This window comes from Marmota monax, unplaced genomic scaffold (genome assembly GCF_021218885.2).
Source record: "Marmota monax isolate L192 unplaced genomic scaffold, Marmota_monax_Labrador192_F-V1.1 WCK01_AAM20220418_F8-fsc00001, whole genome shotgun sequence".
Classification (NCBI taxonomy): Eukaryota; Metazoa; Chordata; class Mammalia; order Rodentia; family Sciuridae; genus Marmota; species Marmota monax.
The window spans coordinates 13,919,663-13,934,805 of NW_026693777.1; the positions used below are offsets into that span (position 1 = coordinate 13,919,663).

Sequence of the window (15,143 nt, forward strand, 5' to 3'; positions counted from 1 at the left end):
CTTCTCTTTCTTCAAGTTTCACCAACTCTAGAGCCAGTCTGTATTCTCATTCGTTCTGTAAGTGTTGCTTCCTTTGAATCTCTGGGTGTGTGTGTGTGTGTGTGTTGGTGATTGAAGCCAGTGTTTCCTTAAGTATTCACTCCAACTGACATAGTGTATCAGGTTTTAGTTGACCATGTATGTGGTGATCATGACAGGGATGGGCAGGGGCCAGAATTTCACAGATGAGTAAGGGCAGGAAGGGTAATGTTAAAAGTTGGTCAGAAAGCCAGTACAGTATCCAGCACTGGAGTGGGAGGTCTAAGAACTGTCTTTGAGGCCAGAGAGTACCCAGGGTCTACCCTGGTATTCAGTCTTGCTCCAAAGAAGAAGTACAACTTCCAATGGACAACTACAGGACTCAGGATAGTAGGCGTGGACTTTATCAACAGCAGGCACACAGCCAGGCCAGCTAGTTAAACATTTACAGTAGTTCACTTTCATGTAAAATACAGTGAATTAAAATTAAGCAATCAAAATTAAACTCTTATGCTTATACCCCCCTAAATAATTAGAATAATATTCTAACCTGGAATTTGCTTCCGCTTTCATCAGGTTGAGAACCTATCACTGGAGGAGTGAACAATTCATGCCTGTGGGTCCTCTAGGAAAAAAAAAAAAAGATTCCCTTGAGTTATAGAAGCAGACATTCAAAACTAAGATTCAGATCAGGTATAATAGTGCACAACTGTAATCCCAGCCCTTGAGGAGGTTGAGGCAGGAGGATTCCAAAGTTGAAACCAGCCTCAGCAAGTTAATGAGACCCTGTCTCAAAATAAAATGTAAGAAGGGCTAGGGGTATAGCTCAGTGATAAAGCACCCCTAGGTTCAGCCCTCAGTACTGGGAGGCAGGGATCTAAGATGCAGTTGAGTAGTATGATGATGAAACACTGTGACTTAACTGTTACCTATTTTTTTTTTTTTTGGCACTGGAGATTTAACCAGGAGCTACATCCACTACTAACCTCAAACTTGCAATCCTCCTGCCTCAACCTCCCAAGTTGCTGGAATTACAGGTATACACCCAGCCTGTTACCTATTCTCAACAAAATTGAAAACCCATATAATTTATCAATATACAAATATCTAGTACCTTTTTTAAAAATATTTTTTTAGACATTGATGGACCTTTATTTTGTTCATTTATTTATATGCTGAGAATCAAACCTAGTGTCTCACATATGCTAGGCAAGCACTCTACCACTGAGCTACAACACCAGCTCCTCTAATAGCTTTTAAAACAAGAAAAATATTAAAAAGCTAAGCACTGAAGTCAGTGAAAAAGCTATGCCACTGTACAACAAAGTACTGTGAGAACTGACTGTGCAATGGGTCAAAGGTGTCATTTAACAAGATGCTAAATAAATTTTAAAAAAGGAGTAAAAGCAGGCTGCAACACTACAGGAAGAGAGATAGGCATGTCCAAAGAAAGAAGCATAAGAGTAAAGGAGAGTGTGGGAAGCTATGTAGAGTTTGGTACAGCCTGTCATAGGGTGCACAAGGCAGAATGTCAGACACGACAAGAGATTAGTAAGAGCAACTATTTGATGAATCAGTACTCCTCTCCCTCCGCCCTCATTCATATAGCATAGGTAGGGCTGCTCTCCCTTCTCCCCTTTTACGGACAAGCTACCAAGGCCTAGAAAATCAAAGTACTCCATCTTCTTGACTAGTGACTGATCCAGGGATGATCTAGTGCCTCAAGCTAAGCCAACAGGAGATATATTCATGATTTTTGTTACGACTATTAGAAAAGAGGGAGTTGAGACTTTTGTTAAGACTATTGGAAAGAGAGAGTTGCTAAGGCTACTACTGGCCATCTTTGTCACTTCAAAGAGAGAACTTGTTTGAAAGTATAATCAATTTACAGAAAGAGAACACAGGAAAAGACAGATGCCTCATGACATTGTGTGAGCACCTGGATCTAGCCATGCTTGAAACCAGCAAACCTCTAGACTTGTTTGTTTGTTTGTTTATTGTTGGTACCAGGGATTGAACCCAGGGGCACTTAACTACTAAGTCATATCCCCAGCCTTTTGTTATATTTTATTTAGAGACAGGGTCTCACTGAGTTGCTCAGGGTCTTGCTAAGTTGCTGAGGTTGGCTTTGAACTTGGGATCCTCCTCCTTCAGCCTCCCAAACTGCTGGGACTATAGGCGCTGGGATTATAGGCATGTGCACCCATCCCGTATTTATCTTTTTTTTACCTCTCCCTTCTTCTTCACATTCAATCAGTCACCATGAATGATGGTTCTGCAGCTCCAGAGCTGTTACTTTTTCTACCCCACTTGCTACTTTCTTTTATCCAGACAATAATTTATGCCAGGAGTAATTCCACAGATTCCCATGTCTTCTCTCACACTCTAATTCATTCTCAAATCTGCTGATAGAGGAAGCACTCACAAGACCCAGCTGTGACCGATTCTGTCTGGTATTTCAAGGCTCTCTGTACCAAAAGAACAAAGTCCCAACTTCCAAGAGTGGCATCCAAAGTGATCCCATGATTCGGTTCCCACTTGCCTTTCCAAACACCTTATGCTACTCCTGACTGCTCAACGTCTACTCTACAGAATCCATTTTTTGCTTTGCTGGTCTTTGTTCACTGTTAGGGCCACATTTTTGTTTCGGTACTGGGGATTGAACTCAGGGATACTTGACTGCGGAGCAACATCCCCAGCCCTATTTTTATTTTATTTAGAGACAGGGTCTCACTGAGTTGCTTAGTGCCTCACTTTTGCTGAGGCTGGCTTTGAACTCTCGATCCTCCTGCCTCAGTCTTCCAAGCTCCTGGGATTACAGGTATGTACCACCACACTGGGCTATGACTACCTTTTCTCCATTTACACACAACCATGTAAAATGCTATTACTCCTTGAAGCTTTCCCTGACTTTTCCACTGAATGCATCTTCTTTTAAAACACATACAAAATTCCACTTTGTTTGAAGGTAGTATATAGTACAGTAGGCAAAGACTGGGCTCCAGAGTCAGGCAGACTGTATTAAAATCCTATCTCTACTTACTTACTAGACAAGGGGACAAGTTACTAAACTTCTCTAGGCCTCATTTTCTACATCTGTGAAAAGGGATAGTGATAACATTTATACATACCTAGTAGTGTGAGAGGATTATGTATGTAAAGTACTAAACACAGTGCCTGGCCTATCAAAATCATTTATTAAAAGTTAGCCACTACTTTTATCATCATTGCTAAGAGGAATATAGTCTCAATCTCAGTGAGCCCAATAATATTTTATTAAAAGACTAACTTTGCACTACAAAATTCCATCCTTAAAAAATTCCTGAGATTTTTCTGAAAGCAAAATTGGTCTTTTTTCTCCTCACATTACCAATGCTTCCACCCTCCAACTTACCTGGTGCAAAATGGTGTATCGTTCACGATATAGCTCTGCTTTATCTCTTGCAGTTCCAAATAAATTTGGCGTAGGGTGTTTGGTCATTAATAGACTAGGGAAAAAAAAATGATTTCTTTTACTATCACAAAGATAGGCCAAAAGTGAAACATGAGATCACATACCTTTTGAAAAAAAATGCACATCCTAAATTAACTTAAAATCAATAGATGATATACTTACGGAAGAAATTTTTTTCTTTCCGAATTGTACAGAAAACGTGGAACATCAAAAGCTCCTATGATATTGAAAATATGCTCTCTGAAAAACATCCCACAAAACACAGAGCTGATTTACTAAAACATAAATATTCTAGGTAAACATAACTTGCATTATAATCCTGTATCATGTACAGCAGATCTTTCACATTTTCTCAGTCCATGTACACAATTTCTTATAGTATCACAAATAACATGCTAGTGCTGTGGTTGTAGCTTAGTGGTAGAGCACTTGCCCAATACACGTGAAGCACTGGGTTTAAGCTTTAGCACCGCATAAAAATAAATTAATTAATTAAAGGTTTATGTCCATCTACAGATAAAAAAAAATTTTTTTAAATAACATGGGGGATAGACATGTACAAATATGTCACAATGAATCCCACTATTATGTATAATTATAATGAATGAATAAAAATATTTAGAAAAAAAGAAAAAGATAACAGGGGTAAAGTTTTTAACTTGTACATTCTCCTTGGAAGAGACAAGGAAACATTCTCAATTCTCACAAGAAAAAAAAAAATTATCAAGTTAATTTCTAATTAAGAATGTCATCTGGGCTGAGGTTGTAGCTCAGTGGTAGAGCACTTGCCTAGCACATGTGAGGCACTAGGTTCGATCCTTAGCACCACATAAAAATTAACAAATAAAATAAAGGCATGCTGTCCATACACAACTACAAAAAAAAAAAAAAAAAAAGAATGTCATCCATTGAAAGAACATTTGTACATAATAGACACATTTAAAATCTCTCCCTGTATCTACTTCTTTTATAAGCCACAATATATGAAGCATAAAAGAAGCATATGATTCACTTCCAACAATTTTTTAAATTTAGAAGATTATGTGGAAAGTGTCTAAGGAAGTTTTATAATAGAAAAATAACGCCCCCACACTGGCCATATCTTGAAATTTATATAGTGTTAGATAGAAAAACCAATGAAATAACTTAATTTCAGACTCTGTTAATAATACAATGATGTTTAAGTGAGGTTAAAAAAAAATTTATACCACCATTTCGTAAGTGTTCCCATCTAAAACATTATGTTAATCTCCCAAATTGAAAATGGTCAAACAAGGTTCACACCACCCTGGTATGAACAAGAGTAGCAAAGAATCAGTAGAACTGAAGAAAATCTAAATTCCAAAAACAGCTCCACTATTTTCTATCACTCTTGGCACATTAGTTTCTTAATCTATGAAACTGAGAGCCTCTCTCATGCTTTGATATGATGACTTTCTGACAACTGCAGCTACAAAGACCTTTCACTCTTCAGTTTCCACTGGACTTCTATACTGGTCGGTGACAGTACATAAATAGCCTGACAGAAACAACAGATAACTTTATCATAAACAATGGGTAATACCCATTTTAAATTGTAACCCTTGAACTTCAGTGTAATCATTTTTAATTTCTTTTTTCTCTCTTTCTCACTGTGGTACTAGGGATAAACCCAGAGCCTCAAGCATGGTAGGCAAGCGCTCTACCACTGAGCCACATCCTCAGCCTTTATTATTTTGTTTGAAATAGGGTCATGCTAAATTGCCTAGGCAAGCACTCTACCACTGAGCCACAATCCCAGCCCAGCCTTATCTCTTCACTGTAAAAATTTTGGCCACTAAGTATTTCCCCAAGAAAGTGATTAACTCAACAATAAATAAATACCTGTTGAACAAATTTAAAAAAAAAAAAAAAAAAAAGCACTCAAAAACACTTCCATTAGGGAGCAAAGTTCATTGTACCCACATACATAGTTTCATCAACAGACTGGCTGCATTCCTGGACTGCGGTTTCCACTACAGATCGTTCAATCATGTTGGATGACACTGAAAAGAGAAGTTCAAAACCAATTTATATTTTTCACTTTTTTTTTTTAATTTGTGGTATTAAATACTGAACCCTGGGGTGCTCTACCACTGTACTAAAACCCCAGACCACAACTTTTTTTTTTTTTTTTTAATTTTGAGATAGGGTCTCATAAGTTGCCAAGACCTGGAACTTGCAATGCTCCTACCTCAGCCTACCAAGTTGCTGGATTAGAGGCATGTGCCACCATGCCAGGCTTCAATGTCAAATTTTAAGAAACAAGGAAGTATTTCTTCCTAGATAGCTGTTTAGTTAAAAATAACATCAAATACTAATACAGGAATTCTCATCATAGCTTTAGTATCCCTTATCCAAAATACTTGGGACCAGAAGTATTTCAGATTTCTAATTTGGGGGGGTTTTAGTATATCTGCATACACATAGTGAGCTATATTGGGGATGGGATCCAAGTCTAAACATGAAATTCTTATACACCTTATACACATAGCTTGTGATTGTGACCTGTCACATGCAGGCATGAAATTTTCCTCTTAGGGTATCCTGTTGAACTCAAATAGTCTTAGATTTTGGAGCATTTCTGACTTGGATTAATAATATAAACTTACTTATAAAAACCATTTATGTAAGCCCCCAATTTTAAAAAGGTTACATTAGTATAACTTTATCACAATTTCTATTTCAGTAAGTATAATAGTAATAATAATGGCTGCCATTACTTAAGCAACTAGTTAATGTATAGACAGAACTTACTTAGAACTTTACAAGCATTATTCTATTAGACAGACACTTGCTTAGAACTTTACAAGCATTATTCTATTAGACAGATGTTCTGTAGCACTAATGTTAATATGCCTGCATCTTATAGATGAAGAAAGTACAACTTTGAAAAGTTGAGTAACCACCCAAGAATATAACTAGAGGGATAGAGAACAATGCAAACTCAGGCCTAATTCCAAAGTGGGCAGCCTTAACTACTACGGTATGTCTTCAGACAACATGCCATGTGTTATCTTAGGTTAATGAATTAATGCATGCCCTTTTTTATTTTCTATTTTGAGACAGAGTTGTGCTAAGTTGCTTGGACCTCACTAAATTGCTGAGGCTGGTACAGAACTTGCAATCCTCCTGTCTCAGCCTCCCACGGGGATTATAGGCATGCACCACCATGCTGGCTATAAAGAATTTTTAAAGCAAAGGTATATTTAAAATCCTGCTTTTAGAAGTAAAAAAGCAGAAAATAACATTATTATAGAATTATTATTATAGAATATAACATCATTATAGAATATGTAACTTGCTACATAATTAAAAATTCTCACTTCTTAACAACATGAAAATGAGTCACATTTACTTCTATCCTTTAGGGCAATAAAACTGAACAATTTTTTTCCCAAAGAGAAGGGCATTAATTTTTCCTTTATAGGCCCAGGCTAATGGTATCAGATAAAGAATTCAACCAAAAGATCTCTGAAAAAAGCAAGGGAGAGTTAGCCCTGCTTTACTTTTCCTTTTCCCCATTTAGGAGTACTTAACCTAAAAAGAAAAGATGGCCATGATAACTCCACCACGGGGGTGGCGGGTGGTGGTGGTGGTGGTGGGGTGTCTGTAAAGGATCCTAGGGAATATCCTGAGGTTACAACTGAACTAATTTGGGAAGAAATACCACCATGCATATCTCATAACACTGGAGAGTCTTAATACAGAATCCTCAACTATTTAAATCTAAAAATCTAATTGATAATATATAGCTATATTAACAATTTAGGAGTTATAAGAAAATGTTACTTACAGGGCTGCTTTTCAACTGCATCGATGATCTTTTCCAGGATATCTTCAAGTTCCAATTCATTGGTTGATTGAAGAGCTTCTGTAAGGTACTTAATAGCTTCACTAAGAGAAGGAAAGAAGAGGCAGGTCACTGGTAATGAAAGGGTAAAAATGCTATATCAAAAAGCGGCACACATTCATCAATCTGGCATTAAATTAAGATTCACTCACTCCTCCCTTCAAGCAGTACTTACCTTTCCTGCACTTTCTGTACAAAACTATCCTTCTATCCCTTGCTAACAACAGTTCTTTTTTAAGAAAATTTTTTTAGTTGTACATGAACACAATACTTTTATTTATTTATTTATTATTTTACTTATTTTTATTTATTTATTTATTTTTATTTCATTTTTTTATTTTATATGGTGCTAAAGATCTGACCCAGTGCCTAACACAGGCTAGGCAAGCACTCTACCACTCAGCCTAGTTTTTTGTTTTTTTGGAGGGGGGGGGGGGGATCAGGAATTGAACCCAGAGATGCTTAACCACTGAGCAACATCCCCAGTCCTTTTTAATTTTTCTTTTGAGATAGGGTCTCACTAAGTTGCTTAGGGCCTCACTAAGTTGCTGAAGCTGACTTTGAACTTGTGATCCTCCTGCATCAGCCTCCCAAGTCACTGACATAAGTATGTGCCACCACACCTGGCAACATAACAATTCTTAAAACCCCAAATCACATCCTTCCTCTAAGGCCTGTCTAGATCAGTCCACCCTACTGCAATCTCCCCTTCCTTTTGAAATTGTTAAAAATCACATGTACATACCCTTTAAGTTTGATATATCACAATAGCCTCATATTATTTATTACCTTACCTTTTTTTTTTAGTTGTAGTTGGATACAATACCTTTATTTTATTTATTTATTTTTATGTGGTACTGAGGTTCTAACCTAGGGCCACACGTGCTAGGTGAGCACTCTACCACTGAGCCACAACCCCAGCCCTCATTACCTTACTTTTAAGGCAGGAATTTGTTTGCCTCAATTCAAATATCAGACACCATATCTGGAACATAATGAACATTTATATATGTAATTGATAATGCATTTTTTCAAAGTAAATTCCAATAATTTCATCATTGTTTTTAATTGTAAAATTATTTTTAAAAAATAGGCTCCAAAAACTTTGGGTAAAACTTTATCACGCCCTGAGTCGATCCCTAGCACTGCAAAAATAAGCAAATTTATATTTAAATTTATATTATATAAAAAATTATATTATATACAAAAATTATATTTGAATATAATCACAGAAGCAACTCCCATATTAAAATCAATGAATTCCTGATTTAAATACTAATCATGCTCAGCACCACCTGCTTAAACAATTAGCTAATTAAATACTATTCTGTATTTGTAGCACACGACTTAATACTTTACATCAATATTATTGTTATAATCACAACATTAATTGTTCTATGTTGGGTTGCTTATTGTTTCAAATGTGGATATCACATCTCTCCAATTATAGATAACTGATAATTGAGTTATAGATAACTTGAGAACTGAAACTGTCATCCTTTACCAGTACCTAAGCACACTTGAAGGTGGCCCATAAATATTTGCTGACTGAATCCCTAAAATCACAAACATTTTAAGGTGACAGCTCTTAAGGTAGACCAAAACCTGTAAAGTCATAGAGGATCTGGCCCCTGCCATAGCTCATCAAGTTCTCTGTAGTTATGTTTGGCCTTCCTGGTGCTCTCCTGCTTCAGGGTTTTTATACAGCCATTTCCTCATCCTCTCCCTCCATCTAGTCAAATCCTGCCCATTCTTTAACACTCAACCCAAACCATTTCTTCAATGAAGCCCTTCCTTCATTCTATAGCAATTTAAACACCTTGTCATACATTTGTATAGCACTTCTTTCCTGGAATCCTTTCACAAAGGAAATTAAATAAATTTAATGAAATTAAAATTAATTTAATGAAACTAAATACTAAGCCATACCTGTGTTCCTGGCCCCCAGGAAATGTAGAGCACTTATTTGTTTTGGCCTCTAAGTTTTAAGGTAACTTGTTATGCAGCAATAGGTAATATACTCTCTTCCTCCACCCTAAAGCTCCGCAATGTCTTACCCCAGTTGCTCCAGCACAGTGCTTTGCACCTAAAAGATTTAAGTGGATTTCTAACTTAATGAATGAAAAACAGCTTAATTTTAGGTCAAATTCCAAGTAAAAGAAAAGTTAATTGACCAATTGCTCATATTGATCAATTGTCAGAAAATGTCAGAAATCAACTGAACAGAATTCATTATTTTCTTGGAGGGTATATTCACACTGGCTTTTGTTCACCACTAACACAAAACAATGTTATAAGTTCCACAAAACTGGGCTGGGATGTTGCTCAGTGGCAGAGTGCTTGTTAGCATGCATGAGGCCCTGGAGTCCATACCTGAGATCCCTAAAAATAAATAAACGAAAATCCAAAACAGAACAAAAAAACTCTACATACATTACAGCAATCAAAACCTGATTCAGCAAGCATTTAAATATGTATAAAATTGTATTATAAAAATACAACGCAGATTTAATGAGCGTGATCTTGGATATAGTCATTCGATATGTTCTAAAAAACACATATGGTCAGGAAACCTGACTTTCTGAGACGTTATAAAGGGAATCTTACAAAGAATCCAAGTGGACACCTAAAAAATCCATTTAATTATACTGGAAATAATAAATAATCCAAAACTCCCAACCCGGGAGGGTTGGGAGGCCCACAGTTTCTGCAACAATATAAATTAGCAACTCCTGACATGCATGGTAGAGACCTCCTAGGTCTCTCTTTTTTTTTTTTTTTCCTGATTTGTTATACATTATGGCATAATGCAATTCATTTCATATTACACATATAGAGCACAATTTTTCAAGACAATGGTTGTACACAAAGTATTTTCACACCATTCGTGTCTTATACATGTACTTAGGGTAATGATGTCTATCTCATTCCACCATCATTCCTACCTCCCAGGTCTCATAATTTGATGTCTCAGTAACTATGTGAAGTTGCTTTGTTATGATTCGCCTCGGGCAGAGGCGGATACTTCCGCAGACTGAGAGGTGCCCAAGTCCCAGTGCTAAAGGACTTCTAGGAGACAGATCGCTGCTTCTCAGGCTCAAGTGTCCAGGAACTCCTGGCCCCGCCAAGAAGAAGCATTTGACTGCCCACGAACGTCGGGGAAACCTAGGAAAGCACTGCAGCCTCAAGATCATGCCAGTTTGACCTAGCTTTTTTAAGGGTCTGTCATTTAAGGTCAAACCTCCTCTTTGAGCGCTGGGGGCGCCGCGGCGTGTCCCGCTCCCCGGCGCCGCAGCCGAGCCCTGAATCTACCCTCCCACCAGGTCAGTTGCCCTGGCAGACTCACCCTCGGAGCAGCAAGCCACGCAGCTTGAAGGCTGAGAGCACTCGGCTCCGCACTCGTTCAGGCGCCATGCTTGAGATTTGGCGCCACGGACGTGGCTCCTCCCCTTCCCCGGCGCGCTCCGCCCCCGGCGCACTTCGAGTAATTTTTTGCAACCACTGCCGGCTGATTTGTGGTTCCGGGCGGGCAGCTGCTTCAGATCTGTGGACTGACACTGGAGACCACTCTGCTCTCAACTACCGGGAGACTGAAGGGCTTGAGCGTCTGGTTGGGAACGTGCTTCCCTGTTGGCAGTACTGCAGCATTGAGCTTCTCAGCGCACTCGTTGGTGTCCTCGACCTTCCCTAATGGCGAAACTTCCCGGACCCAAGGCTGTGAGAACTTCAGGGGAAGCCTGTGTCCTTTTTCCTACATCACACAGGCCCTAGAAATATTCTGTGACGTCCGCAGGTTTTCCCAGCACACTCGAAACTGTACAAATCTCCATCACTTCCACCCACCCGGCTTTTTAGTCAAAGGCTTCCTCTATGCTATGCCTTGAGCTCTCATAAGCACTTTAAGTGTATTAATTGATGTGCTGCTCGCAACAGCAAATGAGCTGTGGGTTATTTATCCCACAACAGCCTCATTTTACGGACGAGACACAAAGATTATAAATGGCTGGCTCAAGATGCAACATTCAACAAGTTGTGGAGCCATGATTGCATTGTTAAATCTGATTCCTGCAAGTGGAGTGCCTGTCTGCCACACTTCAAAATGAACTGAATAAACCGTAGTGCTTATAAGTGAACACGCAGCCTAATAAAACATGATCGTTTCTAAATAGCTGTATACAGTGATTTCCAGGGCATGTGGTTAAAAATCAATATATAAATATATGTACACGCATATATGAAAAGAAGTGTGTGTGTGTTTATTTATACACACACACACATATATACGTAGATGTTTTGCATTTCAAAACCTCTGTAAAGTTCAACTAGACTCTGAAAATAAAAGATTAACTGAAAACGGATGAAAGTGAAACCTTTCTTTATAGTGAGACTTTTGATCCATGTATGTGTTTATATAGTCAAAAAAAATAAAAATTAAAAAAGTAAACTTAAAATCGAAAACATACTAAACCCCAAAAATATGCCCCAAAGTTCTTATATGTGTATTGGGGATTGAACCCAGGGCCTCAGCCATGTGTTGCACGACTGAGCTAAACCTTAAGCCCTGGAAAAAGTGATTTTTGTACACAGTATTCTCTGCATCTTTTGTGTGTGAGTATGCTACTAGGGATAAAACACTGGGTCTCACTATGCAAGTGCTCCACTACTGAGCTGTATCACCAGCCCTTTTTTATTTTGAGACAGGTTCTTAGCAAGTTACTTGGTCTGGTCTCCAACTTGTGATCCTCCCACCTCAGTTTTCCTAGTCATTAGGATTACAGGTGTGCTCCATTGCACCCTATCTATGTATTTGTAACAAATAATAATAACATAAATAATAACAAAAAAGTTTCAAAAAAAAGCAAAACAACTTGAACTTTTATGTTAAAAATGATATTTAATATTTAATAAAGGATATTTAATAAAAACAATGTTAATTCTTATTATTTGCCATAATTAGATTATGTTCTATAAAGTAGCCATCAATAACAAATTAGGGAATGCTGATTCATTGCTGCTAGAGAAAAAACAGGATTCTTTGAGCCTCTGGAGACATTTTATCCATTGATCCATACAGAGCCTTATTTTATGTGAGTCTGATTTAAAGACATCTTTAATATATATTATTGATTCATTAACATTGAGCTAAGTGCCAATAACACTATAACTCATACCTAAGGATGCTTATCTATCACATACATTGTTTCCATAAGGCATATCACAGTCTTCTTGTAACTTGTAATACTAGACAGTATTTCAGCACTACACTGGGAAGCAGCAATTTTAGCAGCAATATCACCTATAAAAATCACAAAAATGCAGAAACTCTGGCACTAAATACACTTCAAAAGGCTCAGTTGCTTATGGTAAAAGAAATGAAAAAAGAAAAACAGAGCTAGGGCCTGGCTCAATGGCAAAGTACTTGCCTAGCATGTATGAGGCACTGAGTTCAATCCTTAGAACCACAAAACAAATAAAATAAAGGCATTTTGTCTATCTACAGCTACAAACAGAAGAAAGAAAAATGAAAGTCATGCTGCCTTGTTCAGCCTCCAGTTAGGAACGTGCATGATAGACAACTCAAAAAAATTTTTTTTCTGCTCTGAGAATGTTCTCAAATGACCATGAAATAGTATTTATCAAAATAAATTATCTGAAACCAACATAAATATAGTTATCTCATACAAGACAAAGGTGCCAAAAACATACATTGGAGAAAAGATAGCCTCTTCAACAAATGGTGCTGGGAGAACTGCAAATCCATATGCAACAAAATGAAATTAAACCCCTATATCTCACCCTGCGCCTAAGAGAGGAAAAAGTAGGCCCAAATTTTCATCACATCAGATTAGGCCCTGACTTCCTTAACAAGACTCCTAAAGCACAAGAAATAAAATCAAGAATTAATAAATGGTACGGACTCAAACTAAAAAGCTAAAGAAACAATCAAGGAGGTGAACAGAGAGCCTACATTTTGGGAGCAAATTTTTGCCACACATACATCAGTCAGATACAGTCAGATACAGGATATATAAAGAACTCAAAAAAATTAAAACCCTCAAAACAAGCAACCCAATTAATAAATAGGTCATTAAGTGTCTATTATTATTAAGTGTCTATTAGACACTTAATAATAATAGACACTTAATAATATTAGACACTTAATAATATTAGACAATAATAATAGACACTTCTCAGAAGAAGATATATATTCGATCAACAAATATATGAAAAAATGTTCAACATCTCTAGTAATTAGAGGAATGCAAATCAAAAGTACTCTAAGGTTTCATCTCACACCAGTCAGAATGGCAGTTGTCAAGAATACAGACAACAATAAATGTTGGTCTGGAGGTGGGGGAAAAGGCACACTCATACATTGCTGGTGGAATTGCAAATTGGTGCAACCAATCTGGAAAGCAGAATGGAGATTCCTTAAAAAACTTGGAATGCAACCACTATTTGACCCACTCTTTGGTCTATACCCAAAGGACTTAAAATCAGCTTACTATACTAATGCAGCCACCATCAATGTTCCTAGCACCTCAATTCACAATAGCTAAACTGTGGAAGCAACCTAGATGCCCTCAGTAGATGAATGGATAAAGAAACTGTGGTATATATTCACAATGGAATATTACTCAGCATTAAAAGAGAATAAAATCATGGCATTTGCAGTTAAATGGATGGAGAATATCATGCTAAATGAAGTAAGCCAATCCCAAAAAGCCAAAGGCCGAATGTTCTCTCTGATAAGTGGATGCTGATCCAAAACAGGGAGGTGGGAGGCATGGGGAAAATGGAGGAACTTTATTGGGCAAAGGGGAGGGGTCATGGGGGCAGGAAAAATAGTGGAATGAGATGGGTACATATAAGACTGCACATAGGGTGTGACGCTATATCATGTACAACCAGAGAAATGAAAAGTTATGCTGCAATTGTGTACCAGAATCAAAATGCATTTTGCTGTCATTTATACCTAATTAAAATAAATTTTAAAAATAAATAATTTAAGAGTTACAAATGAATTTCAGTGAATCCGTGAATTTGCAAATGTGAGTGCACAAATAAGAAAAATTGGCTTTATTTGCTTAACCACTAGAAGGATAAACAAGAATCAAATGGTTACCAGTAGGCAGGAAGGTGGAGGAAACAGAGATATAAAAGATAAAACCATTAGGTTAAATGTTTCAGGAACAGGACATTTGCACAGTCCCAAGGTATCACCCTATAGATTACTTGATAGTCACAATGGAGAAACAGTACTATCACAATGGGATGTTAATCAAGGTGTTACCACCTTAACCAAGTGTGAAACTTGGCATCACACATAGTGGAATAATTTGACATCATGCCCCTTTTATAATGCAATATGACACATACAGAATCACCTGTAAAATATTCTTGCCAAAATTGTTAACTCAATGTAATCAAGGCCAGATCTAACTTCTAGTTTAAGGAAATACAGAGGAGAATGGAACAAGCCAAATTCCACCAAGAGGGGGCTGGAGATGTGGCTCAAGTGGTAGCGCACTCGCCTGGCATGCGTGCAGCCCGGGTTCGATCCTCAGCACCACATACAAACAAAGATGTTGTGTCTGCCGAAAACTAAAAAATAAATATTAAAAGTTCTCTCTCTCTCTCTCTCTCTCTCTTTAAAAAAAAAAAAATACACCAAGAGGAAACATTCAGACACATCCAAAAGGTAGAATAATCTAAAAGCCAACTGGCTTGTTCTCCTCTAAGTTAGTGAAAGGAACCAGGCAGAAGAACTGACCCAGACTATGCTAGCCACCCTCTTAA

The 15,143-nt window shown here is 37.5% G+C and overlaps 1 protein-coding gene across 2 annotated transcripts in view; it reads right to left on the reverse strand.

Annotated features, from left to right (window-relative positions):
- The window catches only part of Pole2 (DNA polymerase epsilon 2, accessory subunit), a 44,919-nt gene that overhangs the window by 21,437 nt on the left and 8,339 nt on the right, over positions 1–15,143 (reverse strand). Inside the window, exons 1-6 of one of the 2 annotated variants that reach the window (XM_046461350.2) lie at positions 10,690–11,478; positions 7,287–7,387; positions 5,421–5,496; positions 3,635–3,712; positions 3,413–3,506; positions 569–643 (exon numbers count right to left, since the gene is read on the reverse strand). In XM_046461350.2, coding sequence (XP_046317306.1) covers positions 569–643; positions 3,413–3,506; positions 3,635–3,712; positions 5,421–5,496; positions 7,287–7,387; positions 10,690–10,757 — 492 coding nt within the window. In that variant the 5' untranslated portion in view covers positions 10,758–11,478. Of the gene's footprint in view, positions 1–568; positions 644–3,412; positions 3,507–3,634; positions 3,713–5,420; positions 5,497–7,286; positions 7,388–10,689; positions 11,479–15,143 lie in introns of those variants that run through there. The other variant, XM_046461351.2, reaches the window with a different exon arrangement.